Source organism: Petaurus breviceps, unplaced genomic scaffold (assembly GCF_028583685.1).
Source record: "Petaurus breviceps papuanus isolate PSGF00001 unplaced genomic scaffold, PetGlider_PUasm1.0 90760, whole genome shotgun sequence".
Taxonomy (NCBI): domain Eukaryota; kingdom Metazoa; phylum Chordata; class Mammalia; order Diprotodontia; family Petauridae; genus Petaurus; species Petaurus breviceps.
Window position 1 is genome coordinate 3,249,487 of NW_027187338.1, and position 16,351 is coordinate 3,265,837.

Here is a 16,351-nt window from a genome sequence, read left to right on the forward strand (position 1 = left end):
CCCCCCCCCCCCATCCAAGTTCACGGACTTCTTGAAATCTTGTCTTAACCACGGGTTAAGAATCCCGGCTCTAGTCCTATTCTCTTTGGTTAAGGCTGTAAGAAGTTACTTCTGCCCTTTGAAGCCCCCTTCCCCCACTCCCACTAAGTAAGCTGGGATTGGAACTCAGACCAGTTTGACTCCAAATCCTGTGTTCCTTCTACCACCCCTTCTTTGTCTAAACTTCAGTTTCTTCATCTGTAAAGTGAGGGAGGTGGGGCCTAGTTTGGATACCTCTAAGGTTCTTGCTAGGAGGCAGCCCCGTGCCCCCAAGGGCTAGTTAGGGAGGGCTGGCCTTAAGAGTTCGTAATAATGTAACTGGTAAATAGGGGTTAGGGACCTCGTTTGACCGTAAGAAACTCAGGCTATTGTTGTCCCCGTTTAACTGAAGCTCCGAGTTAAAAGCCTTGCCCAGGGCCCGGTGGTTAGTGCCTGAGGCGGATCCGAGCTCCCGTCCTCATTCCAAGTCCAAGGCCCTTTTCTTCCACACTAGCACACCCGGTTCAAGCCTTCACAAGCATGAGGTTACATGGTCGTGGCCACTGTATTGGCTGTTTTCCGGCTCCGGGCTTTATTCTGCATCACTCTGCCTAAGTCCTCTGCACGTTTCTTTGTTTTCATCATCTTCCTCGTTGGTACACAGTTCCATCACGTAGCTGGCATTTATAAAGCGCTTTAAGGTCTGCAAAGCGCTTCAGAACCACCACCTCACGTTCTAGTATACGCACGAGCCAACCGTCTCGGGCTCCTCTGAGGCCGCCGCCGGGCAGCGTCAGCCTGGGCGAGAGACCGGAGCCGTCCGGGTCCCAGGCGGCTCCGAGGCGGCTCCGAGGCGGCAAGGCGCCGGGGGGCCCCTTCCAGGATAACAGAATAGCTAAATTCAAGGGAGAGAGGGAGAAGGAGACCGAGCAAAAGCCCGGGAGGGGCGGAGCCTCTTGGAGGGCGAGGCCTGTGCGAGGCAGGGCCGGGGGGGGCGGTCTCCGGGTAGGGGCGGGGCAAAGGCGGGGGAACCTATGTCCCGTGGGGGGGGGAACCTTGCAGGGCAGGGGCGGGGCCTGCTCGGGGCAAAGGAGGGGGCCTACTAGACCGCAGAATGGGGAGTGGGGCCTTGCAGGGCAGGGGCGGGGCCTACGCCGGGGCCGCGGCTTCCTGGGTAGCTCGGCCCGACGCTTTTCTGCAGGGCGGGGAGCGGTGGGGTGGTGGAGGGAGGTGGGCGTGACGGCGCTCCCGGAAGTGGTGGTAGACTGTGGCGGTTGATGGCGGCTGCGATGGCGGTGGCGGCGGGCGGCGCGGCGGCCGGGGCTGCGCGTTCCCTATCGCGGTTCCGGGGCTGCTTGGCCGGGGCGCTCCTTGGGGACTGTTTGGGGGCAATCTACGAGGCGTACGAGAACGTTACCCTGGCGTCACTGCTGAGTCACGTGGCCAGCCTGGAGCCCGAGCCTGGAGCAAAGGGAAGCGCGCGCACAGGTGGGAGGAGCGCGCGCGCACAGGTGGGGGAGGGGCAAGAGGGCGCGTGCTCCAGGGGGCGGGGTCTAGTCCGGCTTAAAGAGAACCGGCTTTTAGGGTCGGTACTGGAGCGCGTGGGGCAGGCCAGGCCGGGCCGAATCTGTTATCCCTACGGTTTCCCCTGAAGTTGCCCCCTCTCCCCCCCCCCCCCCCAGGAATCAGAAAGCATGGGTTTTGTTGGAAGCCGGAAAGGGGCTTAAGAAACTATGGAGACCGCTCTTCCTAGGAGTCAGCCTTGGGTTGAAGACCTTGGATGCAGTGAAGCCCACTCTCTCCCAAGGCAGCTCCTGCCCCTTTTGGATCTCTCTGGCTGCTCTCCGCCCTAGATCTGCCTCTTTGTAGCCTTCTCCCATTACTCACAGCCCTCCTGTCAGGGACCACACAAAACCAGCCCAGCCCATTCTGTTACAGCCTTTCCTCAGCTTGGAGAGACTTACGGGGCAACCTGTAAGTGGTCTCCTCCTTCAGCTGCCCCTCCTGTGCTCGAACTCATGAAATTGTTCTCTAGACCCATTCCATTATCACTGACTTGTCACCTAAAACTGTCATCCACAGTCCAGCAATGCAGGTGGACTAGATGACCTCCAGGGTTCCACCTAGCTCTGAAATTGCCTATCACCTACTTATACCTGGAAACAGTGATTTTCTTAATAGAGCTTAAGATGGCATTAGCTTTCTGGGTTGCCACATCACACTGTTGCCTCATATTGAAATTAGGGTCCATTGATAACCCCTAGAAGGGAAACCCGAGGCCTCAAGACCTCTAGTTCCTCAAGTGTGGCCCTTTGAACCCAAACTTCACAGAACAAATCCCCTTAATAAAAGGTTTTGTTCAGTAAAACTTGGACTGGACTCAGTCATAAGGCTGAACCTAAGGCTCACAGGTTCCCCACCCCAGCCCTTGATCTTTCCTAAATAAATTATTTAGCCTTTCCTCTCCTATCTTACAATTGAGATGTTGATTTTTTGAACTCACCATTAAATTTTTTCATCCCATTTGATTCTGCCCAATCAAAGTGTAGCCTGTCAAAATCTTTTTGGATGATGACTTTATCATCCAATGTGTTAGCTCTCTCTCCCATCTTTGTGTCATGTGAAGATTTAATAAGCATGCCTTCTGTGCCTTTAACCATGTCATTAATGAAAATGTTAACTTGTCAAACAGAGTGGAAGGCCAAGGCAAGGAAGTTCTATGGAAACCTCCTTGACCTTCCCTTTCCTATGTCTCAGTTTCTCCTACTATAAAAATGAGGAGATTACATTAGGTGGTTTTTAAAGTTCCTTCTAGATCTGGCTTTTTGAGGGGTCTGTGTCCTAAGTAGCTCCCCTCTCCCTTTCCTGCTTTTTACCTGTTCCCTCTTCATCTATATCAGCAGGCACTGGAAATGCAAGATGCTGTAAGAAGGTCCCTGTCAAGACACGCAGGGCAAGATAATGCCAGGACATGTACTGTGTAGCATAATGAGGGGTATAAGCAATTAAGACTACTGGGCTTCAGAGGAAGGACATCACTGGGGTCAGAGAAGGTCTTATGGAGAATTTAGAATTTGATTGGATTTAAGGGGATGGCCAGGAATTAGAGGGGGAAAAGTACAAGCAAAATCCAGGAAGGAAAAGCCCATCTGTTTTGGTAAAGTCTTATCCCACTGACTTGAGTGATCGAGCTTATGCTAGAAGGTTGGAGAGGTAGGTATGGCCTAGATTGTGGAAGGCCTTCCAGACCAAGCTAAATTGTATCCTGTAGGCACTGAAGAATCATGGAAAGTTTGGAGGCTAGGGGTTGATATGTGCAGGGAAGTGTTTTAGGAAGGTAGTTTTGGAGAGATAGTGTTGGCAATAAAGAAACAAAAGCCTAGAGGTTAAGAAAGGTGAAGTGGTTCAGACTTCAGGTGGATTCCTTAACCAGAGTGTTGGCAGGATCCGTGGAAAGCTGGAGGGGAGTTTGAATTTGAGTCACCAAGACTTGGTAAATGCTTAGATGTGGAGGGCTAAGGAGAGAAAAGAATAAAAAAGGGCTCTCAGGTTCCAAATTGGGAGGATGACAGAACTGCAGAATTGTTTGGGGGAAAAGGCGATCTCTCATTTAGCCCTGTTGAGTTGGAGAGGGATGAGATTGCCCCTTGACTACAAGCCTCAGCCTCCCCCCAACTCCACCCTCCCTCGGCCCTCTCCCTGCAGAGGTCCTGTACTACACAGATGACACTGCTATGACCAGAGCCCTGGTGCAGTCCCTGCTGGCCAAGGAGGCCTTCGATGAGGTGGACATGGCCAAGAGGTGAGGGGCGGTGGGTGGAACAAGGCAATTCCCTAATGTGCTTAATGGTTGTCTAAGGTTTCTGAGCCTCCTGCCCAGAAAGACTAAGACAATGACCCATGCTGCTTATCCCTAGAGAGTTTCTTCTGCTCATCCCCTTTCCCTCTTTCCAGACTATTTCCTTTTCTTGGCTTTGGGATCTTTCAGGGCCTAGCCAGGGTCCTTGCCTTTTCTTCTCCAGGTTTGCTCAGGAGTACAAGAAAGATCCTGATCGAGGCTATGGTGCTGCAGTGATTACTGTGTTCAAAAAGCTGCTGAACCCTAAATGCATAGATGTCTTTGAGCCAGCTCGGGCTCAGTTCAATGGGAAGGGTTCCTATGGCAACGGGGGTGCCATGAGGGTGGCTGGCATATCCTTGGCCTACAGTCATGCCCAAGACGTTCAGAAGGTGTGTGAGCGAAACTGACCACTGGGGTGGTTCTTTCTTCCCTTTCCTCTTCTCCCTGGCATGGCTCCGATGACAGCATTCCATTCTGCCTCCATCCTATTCCCTGACACAGCTCCAATGACAATAGTTCTCTCTCCGTCCTTTGCCACCTCCCTTTCTGCAGTTTGCCCGGCTCTCAGCCCAGCTGACCCATGCCTCCTCGCTGGGCTTCAATGGTGCCATCCTGCAGGCTTTGGCTGTGCACCTGGCCCTACAAGGGGAATCATCTCAGGAGCAATTTCTCCAGCAGCTCTTGGACCACATGGAGGAGGTGGAGAGTGATGACCGGTCTCTTTCGGAAGCAAGGGAGTAAGTAGGGATGGACACTTGAATGCTGTTGGTTAAGTGTGGACTGAGCCACTGGGGTCTGGGCATGATCTAGGCCAGTGCTAGCAATGGACTAGGATCTGATTCTTTCCTGTTTTCCTTTTTTCATGGAAAGCACCGATTAAAAGTTGAAAGAAATCTCTCCTTTTTCTGAGGAAGAGGTGTGCTGTTGGATTAAGTATCCCTGGATCTCCAGGAACAGATGACTACTGCACCAGATTTTATACTATGTGCCCCCCTAGACACACACAGCCACAGACACAAACTCTCTCTCTCTCTCCCTCTCCCTCTCTCTCTCTCTCCCTCTCTCTCTCTCTCTCTCTCTCTCTCTCTCTCTTTCTCTCTTTCTCTCTTTCCCCCTCTTCCCCTCCCTCTCCCTCCCCAAACTGCATGCTTTCTCTATTGAAAGGGTCTTTTTTTCTACTATCCACCTCATTATCCCCCTTCCCCATATGCTACTCAGCATTCCAAGACCTAAGACCTATTCCATTCTTCCAAATCTGGCCTCTGTGCTCATTAGCTGTGACCTCCCTGGCCTCTCTTTGATTCCCAGGCTAGGCATGGGGGAGCGTCCATACTCAAGCAAACTGAAGAAGATCGCAGAGTTCTTGGAGCAGGGCTTAATGACCAAGGAGGAAGTCTTGTCTGAGCTTGGTGGGTTGGCTGGAGGTTGTACTTTCCTCTCCTCCCACCCCATCCCCATCCCCATCCCCACCCCTGCCCCCAGGGGAACGGGTCTGCCTCCATCCTGCAGGGGCCAGAAAGGAGAACAAACTACAATTCCCTCCCCTAACTTGTCCTTGCCATCCCTGGGGCTGAGGCAGGGAAAGGACATGCATCTCTGCCACTGAGTCCTTCACGGGGAGAACCTTGATTCCTGCAGAGTGGAGAAACTGGGGTGGGGGCTCAGGTTCCTTTACCTGAATTTCAGCTTTGAAAGCAAAAAAGTGCCATCTTACCAGTGCCCAGAAATGGTGTGCCAGTTCAACTTCCCTACTATAAAACACAAGAATACTTTAGCCAAATTGAACATCTTTACTACTTGGTGGGCCTCATCTCTTTCTCTCCCTTGGGCCCACTAACTAAGCTTATGAACCTTCCCAATCATTTGGCCCAGTCCTGCCCCTGAATGAGAGAAATCTCTGTCCTGGGTAGTCTCAGACTGCCTGCACTTTGTGTCCTCCACAGGGAATGGCATTGCAGCTTTCGAGTCAGTCCCCACCGCCATCTACTGCTTCCTGCGCTGCATGGCTCCTGACCCTGCCATCCCAGCCACCTTCAACAGCCTCCAGCGGACACTCATCTACTCCATCTCCCTGGGGGGGGACACTGACACCATTGCCACCATGGCTGGGGCCATTGCTGGGGCCTACTATGGGATGGAGCAGGTTCCAGAGAGCTGGCAGCAGAGCTGTGAGGGTTATGAAGAGACGGATGTGCTGGCCCGCAGCCTGCACCAGCTCTTCAGCAAAGCCCTATGAGGGTTGTTGCCAGCGCAAGTTCCGGCAGCAGCCCCCTGCCATGAGCGCTAGACCTCAGGGCCCCCTCGATTTACTGCCCTGCCCCTACTGCAGCATGGGGCCATGTGTGGTGATTGGGAGCTAGGGCGTGGCAAGAGGGGCCCTCTGTTTCATTGGTGGTGAGTGAGTGGTGTAGGTGTGGCCCTCTGCTGGCTGGGCCCATTGTGTCGATTGACCACATCTGTGACCCCCCCAAATCCCCAGAGCTTGATTCTGGGGCCTGAGTCAGGAGACCTACGTGACTAAAGCAGGAACAGGTTTGAACTGAAGGGAGATATTTCTTACTCTTGGCAGGAATGAAAGATAATTGAAACCATGGGTCTGGGGAGGTAGATGTGGTCTCCAGAGCCCCACTCCTGGTAGGCTTAGTCTTGGGACGTTTGTTTTCCTGGACTGACCAAGCCTGACTCACTGGCCTAGGGACCTTGAGAGTCTTGAAATTGTTAGTTTGGGGAGCTCTTGGGCCTCAGAGTAAACCTCTTGGTTGAGGTCCCACTGGGCATTGGCTCTTTTGGGGTAGACATCCATTACAGCTTCTGCTGTAACTTATGCAGCCTCCCAATAAAGTTCCTGGCAGACCCTGCTGGTCTCTTCCAAGCTCCTTGGTCTTCAGTTCTGAATATTTTGTCTCTTCTGCCTGTGGGACTTCTTTGTTCTGTCTTGGCAGTGTGTGTCAACAGAAATGGGGTTGGGGGAAGGCAGCATTCCTAAGAGCTAGGGACCCAAGGAGACAGAGAGGCAGGTTCCTCTGAAAGCACCTGACAGCCCCTGTGATCTGTGCGGCAGATCAGAGTAATGACCATTCTGTGAGCTTTCCTTGTAGAGTCTAACACAGCAGGGCTCAGATTGGGCCAAGTCTCTACCACAAGAATGTTTTCCCTAAGGATTTGGAAGCTACTTAGCCTTGGATATCAAGAAGGGTGAGGGAGTGGGGAACAAGTACTGGTCCAAAAAGTTTCTCTTGCCCAGCGGGAGCCAGACCCAGCCTCTCAGGCTCACCAGATCAAGGACAGAAGCCTGCTTTTGGGCAGTTGCAGTTGAAAGGGAAATAGAACCTGATGAGAGTCAAGGCCAGGCAAGATCATTATCTGTGTGACCCATGGCCACAGGATTGCCCCATGTGGAGCAGCAAGAACCCTGTTATATGTTTTGTCAAAAGCTCTGTGCTGCAGTCTATTTGATGGAATGTTTCGCCTTGCCCTAGCTGAGTTCCAAGAGGAAGTAACTGGTTTGCCCCAGAGCAGGGATGGACACGCTTGGAAGTTGACACAAAGAATCTCATTCCTGGTTAGGGAAGAGTGTCAGGCAGCGTCTCTAAGATGCTGCGGCCTTGCTGGAATCTCTGCTGCCCCCTCAGAGCTGTGGGAATGTGAGGTCTGAGCCCCCTGCCTACAGCGGGGAGGTCTAGCCTGAAGGAGCAATTTGTCCCTCACTGAGAGCAAAATGTAGGGGAGAAATTGTCAATGACAGCTGTTTCTAGGCTCAATTGGGCCTTCTTAGAAACCAAACTGGGTTTTCCAAAGGGCAGGCAAGAAAGAATGTCTAAAGTTGGCTGTCCCCAAATCTGCCTGGCCCAAAGAAAGAGAGCTCTCCTTGAGGAAGTCAGTACCCCTAGCTGCCCCAGGCCAAAGCTGTCAAACACATGCTTTCATAGGGAACCTCAGAAGGCATCTGGTCCAAACCCCTGCTTGAATACCCAGATCATCTCACACAAATGGTCCCTAGGGCCCAGTTTTAAAATTTCCAATGATGGGGAGTTGACTTCATGGTGAGGGAGGTCAGTTCAGACAGCTGGCCTACCTTGAACTCCCTCCTCCACAGGAGAACTGGAGGCTGGCTACAGCTCTGCCTCCCCTTGGGAATGAGGATTAGTGATTTCATTCATAATTTGCATCAGATGTTGAAATAACTTGTGTTAGGGACACTGAGCCAGCTGTCACGCTCCACTGCTAGAGAGCTCTGTGGAATGCTCTGGAGAGGTTTGGTATCTGCCCCAGATTAGCCACCGACCCACCAACAGCTGCCTTTCTGGGCTTGCCCAGAATTGCCCTATGAATAGATTTTGTGTGAGTGTGCACCCCTGCATCCCTACCACCTTGGAACCATCCTGAGTAGTTAATGACAGTCCTTGAGCCTAGAGTGGGGGCTGTGCTCCCATGGGGCTGCAGACAAGTCTGCTTAGAGTTTCAGGGGGCCAAGAAAAGGCAAGAGGCCAGAGAAGAACGGGGCTGCAGCCTTGGGCTTAGCCAGTGCCTTCATGAACTTGTGTTTAGTACAAGAGGACAGCTCAACTGTTTTAATAGATTTTATTGATGTGTCAATAGTCAAGTACTGTAGTTTTAGTTCCAAAGAGAAACTCATTTGTTTATCACAAGTGCGTTGGTTTTTTTTTTTTTAACCGAATTTGCTCTGACACAGTGCATGGAATAGGTATGTACAAAACTACAACCCTCTATATATAAGGTTAGAAATGAGGATACTAGAGGCAAATATTTTAAACATTTAAAAAAAACCCAGTAAGAATTAGAATATACAAATGCATAGGGGTAATGCAATTTTCATAGTTTAAAAATTGACAGAATTGATCAGTCAGCCCTTAAGGAGGCACCTAAAAGTGACCAATCCAAGGTCCTGCTGGCTGGAAGTCCTTGCCGAGTGGCTAGGAGCATGTGGTGAGGGACAGTCCTGGCTGGGTGGCTTCCTTCTGCCCCTGACTCCACATTTGGGGCAGATCAGTGCCTGCTTGGCCGTTTCAGCCCAAGGAAGTGGTGGCTTTGGCACAGGAAAAGAAAGGAACACACAGTAAGTGGGCTTTGGTGCTTCCTGCAGATTGATGAGCCCAAGAAGGTTGAGCAATCCTTCAAGGCCCCCAGACCTTCCCTTTCCCAAGCTTCTGCACCCAGCTTCTTCCCCAGCCCTTGTACCAGAGAGCCAGTTGGATTTCATTTTGTTTGTCCCTGCCACCAAGAGATAGGGATTCAGATAGCCCAGGAATGTCAGGATGCACAAAGGTTAGCAAAGGCCCCAGAGAGAGCCAAAGACTGGAGACCAAGCAGGAGTTGGCAGTAGTTTTGTTACAACAGACGCTGTGTTCCAGAGCAGCTAGCACCAGAAGTTTCAGAGATGATTCCAAGGCTCACACATAGTCTAAATAAAGTGGTTGGGTGGGTCAGGCATAGGACCCTCAGTTTTAGGTGCCAAACCTAGCTTATAGGGATACTGGACATTTAGTTGTTCGTTTGAAGGGAAACCCCTTCCCTCTTCACAGTGGGGTGGAGTGGCCACTGGCCTTGCTCTCTGTCCCTCATCACGTCCCCTTCCCTTCCCCAGACCTAACGCTAAGACTAGAATTGGTGACAAGACAGTATGCTGCAGCTATCACCCAGGAGTGAACCCTCCGGCAGGGAGAGCCAGTCAGAGCTCCTCTCCTGCCCCTTTTGTGAACATCCATTTGAAATTAGAAGTCAGGAAGAAAATAACCTGACTGCCCTCTGTCCTCTCGATGTGGCCGCCAAGACTAACATCTGTTACCATCCAGTCTTTCTGCTCTTTATTTTTCTAGACCCTAAGCTCACATAGAATATCAAAATGAAATGGGAGAGGGCCCCGACCCCTTGCTTCATGGCTCTTGTTCAGGAAAGGGAGGTGGAAGGGAAGAATCCAATAAATACCTAGACTCAGTCAATCTACCAGAGACTGATAGCTCCCCTGACCTCGCCTAAGGACTATGGGAGCAGGGTCTACAGTGCCTTAGCCTTACACATGAGTCCTCTTTATTCGGGCCTGGTGGAGGCAGGTGAACTGCAGGGTCCCAATGTTGAATACACTGCACGCCATCCACCCAGTGGCTTTGGAGATGCCTTTCTTACCCTTCCCACTTCTGGGTGCCTTGTCTTCCTGTCCCTTTAAGAGCCCCTTTGGGAGTGGATTTTTCTTGATACTGTATCCACATTTCCCCTCCCCTTCTTCCAAAAGGAACTTGGGCTGTGGGAGATTAGAGAAGGCAAGGACAGGTGTAGTATTAGCCCCGTGAAAGATGGCCAGAACCAACCTCAAGCTTCATCCCTGTTCACCCATCTAGTTGGACTGCTTAAGGGAAGTTGGGGACTAGCACAGGCAATAAGTCTACTCCACTGTCCTAAGGGGACACTACACAGGTCATCATAGCATCTTTGGCAAAAGATTGACTAGGGAGCTTGTCTTCCTCGCTTATCTTGGAGCAAGAAACCCCAGGCATTGGAGCTGGGGGCATTTGGGATGGGAGGCTTCTTTATATCCTCAGTGCAGTCTGACTGTGAGAGGCCCCCACACTTTCACCCAGAAGAGAAGCCCAGGGATGGAGAGAGGCACATTTCTAAGAAAGGTCAGTGAGTCTCTGCCCCAAGACATGTGCACAGAAGGCCCACGAGTCCCCTAGTCTTTGGGATAGGAATGGAGCAATTCCAATTAAGACCCGGGAGCCAGGAACCACATGCCCTGAGTGTGAATTAATACTCATCATCTCTGAGGCTGGTCAGTGAGTGGCCATTTCCTTCAGTTCAGCACCATCTTCAGCCCCAGTCCCAGGAGGAATGGGGGGAGGGGAGGCGGTCCCACCTTTGCAAAACCTCCTTGGGGATCAGTCTCTTTCAGAAGCAATCGGAAGAAGAAAGCAGATCTCCTCTAGCCACTGCCATCTCCCAGTGTCTTCTCTCTAACCATCAGGTCCTTTGCTTTTAATTAAAAAATAATACTACTACTAAAGATGGGTGTGGGAGGGATATTGGTGGCCTTGGGTCCCTGGCCTGTTATGTGGGGCAGAGCAGGAAGCCGGAGAAGGATGAGTGGATGTACTCGGTGGAGTAGAGGCCATTGGCTTGGTCTGAGGGCATCTGCACCCAGACCTGGTCATTAGTGCGAAGTTCAAGCACAGCCCCGCCAGATGCCTGGTCCAGGTAGCCTTTCTTGTACTCATCATAAGTGTAAGTGGCAGGGACATTGTTCTTATAGAGAGCCACCCACACGCTGGTGCCCTTGACATGCACGTGGTAAGCAAAGTAATAGACGCCACCAATGGGGCAGGTGAAGATGCCGGTGGCAGGGTTGTAACCACTGTGGCCGTTGTACAGTGTCCGGTCAAACTTGACTGGCATCCCTGAAGCCGGGAAGGGTGAGGTGAGCACAGCAGTGAAAGCTGGGGCAACACCAACTGACAGCTCCCCGAGACCAGACTGGGGTTTGGCCCCTCTGCCATTACCTAGCACTGCTCCCTCCACCCCACCATTGGGTAAGTGCAGCCCTGCAATGCCCATCTCATCTAACCCCCCTGGGGGCCCAGGTGGACCAGGGGGCCCTGGAGGCCCTGGGGGCCCATTAAGTCCTGGGTTGCCAGGGATGCCAGGGGGACCTGTAGGTCCAGCTAATCCTGGCTCACCCACCCTTCCTTCCCCTGGGGGACCTTGCAGGCCTGGTTCTCCTTTTAGGCCTGGAAGACCCTGTGGCCCGATCGGACCTGATGGGCCCTGAAGCCCAGGAATCCCTGAAGGTCCCCTCAGGCCAGGTTGGCCTGGAAGGCCTACCTCCCCTTTCTGTCCCAGCCCTCCTGCTGCACCTGGTCCCCCAGGGAGCCCAATGATGCCTGGTTCTCCCTTGGGCCCAGTTGGCCCTGGAGGTCCCTGTGCCCCAGGTAATCCCCTCTCTCCCACAACCCCAGGTTTTCCCACAATACCACTTGGGCCCTGGTCTCCTCGGATCCCAGGCACTCCTGGAGGTCCACTTGGCCCTGCCTCCCCTTTGGCCCCAGGTAGCCCATGTCTCCCTGGTAGTCCCATGGACCCAGGAAGGCCAGGAGGACCCATAAGGCCCTGAGGACCTGGTTCACCTGGCTCACCATCCTCTCCCGGCTCACCTGTATCACCCAGCCCTCCTGGGACCCCTGCTGGGCCCCTTTCTCCTTTGAGGCCTGGGATCCCTGGCTTCCCATAGCCTGTAGGGCCTGGTAGGCCAGGAAGACCCCTAATCCCAGGTTCCCCCTTTGCACCTACAGGCCCCTGGGGCCCAGGCACACCTACTGCCCCAGGTACCCCAATGCCATCTAGTCCTGGGGGACCCCTTGGGCCCAGGGCCCCTGGTTCCCCAGTTTGTCCTGGTCCCCCAGGGGCCCCAGTGGCTCCCTTGTCTCCTGGGGCACCTGGAAGCCCATCCAGGCCAGGTTTGCCCAAGCCCATGGGACCTGGAGGTCCCGGAGGGCCAGGGGGACCTCCATTGCCAGGGACACCTGGCTGGCCTGGTGTGCCCACCCCATTATCACCCTTGAGGCCTCTTTCCCCTCGAGGTCCTGGCTCTCCTCTGGGGCCTGGTTCCCCCCTAAAGCCTTGTGGACCCAGAGCACCCTGTGGGCCTGGTTTGCCAGTGACAGCAATGCCTGATGGGCCTGGAAGTCCAGGGGGCCCTGGCAGTCCTCGAAGGCCCTGGTCCCCCCGAAGGCCTGGCTCACCTTTGGGACCTGGCTCACCCTTGCTGCCTACTTTGCCTGGGACACCTGGGACACCTGGCTTACCCATCCTAGAGAAGCCTGGGGGCCCAGCGGGGCCTGGCTGACCATGCAGACCTGGCTTGCCTGTACCTGGCTTTCCAGGGTAACCAGGAGGTCCTGGAGGGCCCCGGGGGCCAGGCTTTCCAGGTGGTCCAGGTTCCCCTTTCAGGTCCATTGGCAGCATTGGTGGTGGCAGTTCTGAGGAAAGAAATAGACAGATGGGATGTCCATGGTCAAAGGTTTTGGGAATGAGACTGCCCCCAGCACTTCTTTCCTTCCTACCCAGCCTTAAAAAAACCTCAAGGTGGCGAGGTGGCGGAGTGAATAGAGCACCGGCCCTGGAGTCAGGAGTTCCTGAGTTCAAATCCGACCTCAGACACTTAACACAAAAACTAGCCATGTGACCTTGGGCAAGTCACTTAACCCCAATTGGCCTCCCAAAAGCAAAAAAACAAAAAACCTCAAGGCTTTGAGGGCGGAAGTTGGGGAGAGAAAAGACTCAACAAGCAGTGAGGCAAACCTCAGGAAGCTGTAAGGAGTGTGGAGAAGGCACACTTCCCTGTGGGAAATTCTGATCCAACATGACCACTGAAGAGCCAGTAGACCCTGCTCGAGTTCTGTGGTTTCCCCCAATCAGGGATTGTGGTGGGAGGGAAACAGCGGCTCAGTTATTTCTTGAGACAGTCTTTGCTGACTTTCTCCCTCAGACCCCTAGCTGGGGCCCTCTGACTAAAGCCGACGTTCCTGGGGGCTGGAGTTCCTTCACGAACCCAGTCCCTCCAGGCTGCGCATGCCCAGCCTCCGGCCTTGCCCAGTCACCTAGAAGAGTGAAGCCCAAGGGCTGCAGGTGTATGGGGTGGGGGGAGGGGTGTGACCAAATTATAGAAAGTCTACTCCCCTCTGCATCTGAACTAGGGAAAGCGGCAAGAGGAGAAAGCCCCCCCATGACGTCAGAGTCCCCGCCCCCTTTGGCTCGAATAAAAGCGTCACAGATAGGCGGGATGGAAACCCAGAAAGGCAGAGACAAAGCATTTCACAGACACAATGGAGGTACTGGCAGAGACCAAGAGAACTAAAACGGGAGGAGCCCTCTGTCTCCTTTGGCTGGCTCTGTAGGTTAAGCTGAAGTCCCCATAACCCCTGAATGTGCGCCTTAGCCCAGGTAGCGAGGTCCCGAGGAGGGACAGAGCAGAGAATGAAGAGGAAGAAGAACAGACGGAAAAGAGAAGCAGGGCAGGGAGAAGTGGGAGGGGCAGGATGCAGATGGAGGGGTTAGGTGATTCTTGTTGTTTGTCCTTCCTTCCAAGAGGACCACGACATCAGGGAGGTGCCACGACGTGCCAATGAATTCGATTTAAGTGAGGGAGGGCCCTGTGAAGTTGCCAGCCTCACTTTCTCCTCCAGAGACATCTGGCGCCAATGGCCTGATATAGGTCAGGACGACTGGAGATGGCCCAGGATGCAGCGGGAGATCTTGGGTTTTTTTAAGCTAGGGTTTTTTAACAGGTCTCAGTTTGACTGAGGCTACACCTCCTTCAGTGATCAAGGCTAGGTAAGAAATGAGGCAGAGAAGGGACTCTGTTATCTAGTACAAAAAATAAAAATCAATCTGGGAGGGGAAGACCCTCAGGGGTTTAGGGGAAGACGTAAGGGGGAGCAGGAGGGAAAAGAGAAGGAAGGAAAGAAGGGGCGGACGAGGGGAGAGAGAAGGCGGAGCGAAGGAGAGGAGGGCGGAAGAAGGGATGAGGCGAGGGGACGGACCGTGAGAGGCAAGGCGGGGCTCAGGGAGGAGCTGGTGCAGGGGCTGGGCGGGTTTGGGCAGAGGCGGTGCTTACCCAGGTATTGGCCCTTGCCCTCCCGGAAAGGGGGCCCGGCTGGTCCTTTCACCATGGGCTGCACGTACTTCACTTGCGCGTAGCCTCCTCCACCGGCCCCGCCTCCAGCTGCCGCCCACAGCCCGGTCACCAGCAGCAACAGCAGCAGCCGTAGAGAAGGGGGCGAGGGCCCCGGCGGCATGGTGGCTCCCGCTCCGTTTGGGCTCCGGCTTCGGTTCAAGCTCTGGTTCTAAAGGCGATTCGCTCTGCTAGGAGGAACAGCAGACGCTCAGCACGGTCACGGGCGCCAGGGACTTTACCTGGAGATGAGGCTCTGGGGTTTTACTAAGGGAAGGGGGGGGGGTGTCAGCAGGATTATTATCGGGAGATCAGCAGGGCCACTATTGGGAGATCAGCAAGATCACTATTGGGGGATCAGCAAGATCAATATTGGGGGATCAGCAGGGCCACTATTGGCATCAGCAGGGTCACTATTAGGAAATCAGCAGGATCACTATTGGGGGATCAGCAGGGTCACTATTGGGAGATCAGCAAGATCACTATTGGGAGATCAGCAGGGTCACTATTGGGAGATCAGCAGGGTCACTATTGGGAGATCAGCAGGATCACTATTGGGGGATCAGCAGGGTCACTATTGGGAGATCAGCAAGATCACTATTGGGGGATCAGCAGGGTCACTTTTGGGGGATCAGCAGGGCCACTATTTGAGCAATATCAGGATCACTACTGGAAGTTAATAGAAAGATGACTATTGGAGGGAAGTTAGCGTGATCACTATACTGTGAGTAGGGATAAAGAGGCTCTAAGAAAGATCTTAAAGAAAGGGAAAGTAGTAGCAGGAATAGAGAAAGGCAAATGTTTCCATTTTCCCAAAAGAGAGAAGGCATATTCTGCAAACTGTAGACCAGCAAACTTGACTTTGCTTGCTGGCAAAATTCTAGACCACAAGAGATGAAAAAGGAGAATCCTAAAAGCTTAAAAAAGCTTTTTTTTTTTTTTAAAAAGAGAATCAGAAAAGCTTTCATTGACAGCTAGAATGTATAGAATGCCTTAAGGATTGTAAAGCATTTAACTTATCTCGTTTGATCCTCACAACAATCCTGGGAAGTAGGTGTTATTATTATCCCCATTTTACAGATGATGAAACTGATATTGAAAGAGGTTAGTTATTCATCCAGGGTTACACAACGAATAATAATGATACTATTAACTTCCATTTATATAACACTGCTTTACAAATAGTATTTTATTTTATACTAACAACAACCCTGGAAGGTAGGTATTCATAATCTTCATTTTACAGATAAGGAAACTGAGGCAGACAGCAGATAAGTGACTAGCCCAAGGTCACACAACTAATAAGAATTTGGAACCCCAATTTGAAGTTGAGTCCTCTTGAGTTGAAGTCCAATTCTCAGTCTACTTTGACACTGGGGTATAAGACCTTATCAGGGAAATTGGGACCACAGCTGTTTGCCTAGCTTTTGGCAAAGCATGTGACAATGATTCTCCTGTTTGTAAGATAGAGACCTGGGCTAGATGACAGATAGTATAGTTAGGTCTCAATGTCAGCTTGAAGGGAAGTCTAACAGAGGGCCCCCAGCGGTTTGTTCTGGTCCATATGCAGTTCAACATTTTTATTAATTATTTGAATGAAAGTAGAGGTGGCATGCTTATTAAAGTAGCAATATGACAAGAAACTGGAGGGATAGTTGACACATTAGATGACTGGAGTCCCTAAAAAATCTCAGGCTAGAACAAAGCACCATTTTAAAAAAAAATTAGATTTGGTAGGGATAATTGTAAAGTCCTATCCTCAATCTCAAAAAGTTAACTCTACAAAAATAGTATGGAGGAGGCTAGACAAC

General features: G+C 52.4%; 2 protein-coding genes across 2 annotated transcripts; one reads left to right on the plus strand and one right to left on the minus strand.

Moving 5' to 3' along the window:
• The first annotated feature begins 1,238 nt into the window (after positions 1 to 1,238).
• Positions 1,239 to 6,731, plus strand: ADPRS (ADP-ribosylserine hydrolase). Its single transcript, XM_069067933.1, has 6 exons — positions 1,239 to 1,506; positions 3,724 to 3,820; positions 4,041 to 4,248; positions 4,412 to 4,596; positions 5,168 to 5,268; positions 5,803 to 6,731. The coding sequence occupies exons 1-6, from the start codon at positions 1,296 to 1,298 to the stop codon at positions 6,093 to 6,095; spliced, it is 1,095 nt and encodes a 364-aa protein (XP_068924034.1). The 5' UTR covers positions 1,239 to 1,295; the 3' UTR covers positions 6,096 to 6,731.
• A 1,694-nt stretch (positions 6,732 to 8,425) lies between these two features.
• COL8A2 (collagen type VIII alpha 2 chain) lies at positions 8,426 to 16,024 on the minus strand. Its single transcript, XM_069067932.1, has 2 exons — positions 14,484 to 16,024; positions 8,426 to 12,846 (listed from the first exon to the last, which is right to left on the minus strand). Exons 1-2 carry the CDS (start codon positions 14,662 to 14,664, stop codon positions 10,922 to 10,924), a joined length of 2,106 nt encoding a protein of 701 aa, XP_068924033.1. The 5' UTR covers positions 14,665 to 16,024; the 3' UTR covers positions 8,426 to 10,921.
• Between the last annotated feature and the right edge of the window lie 327 nt (positions 16,025 to 16,351).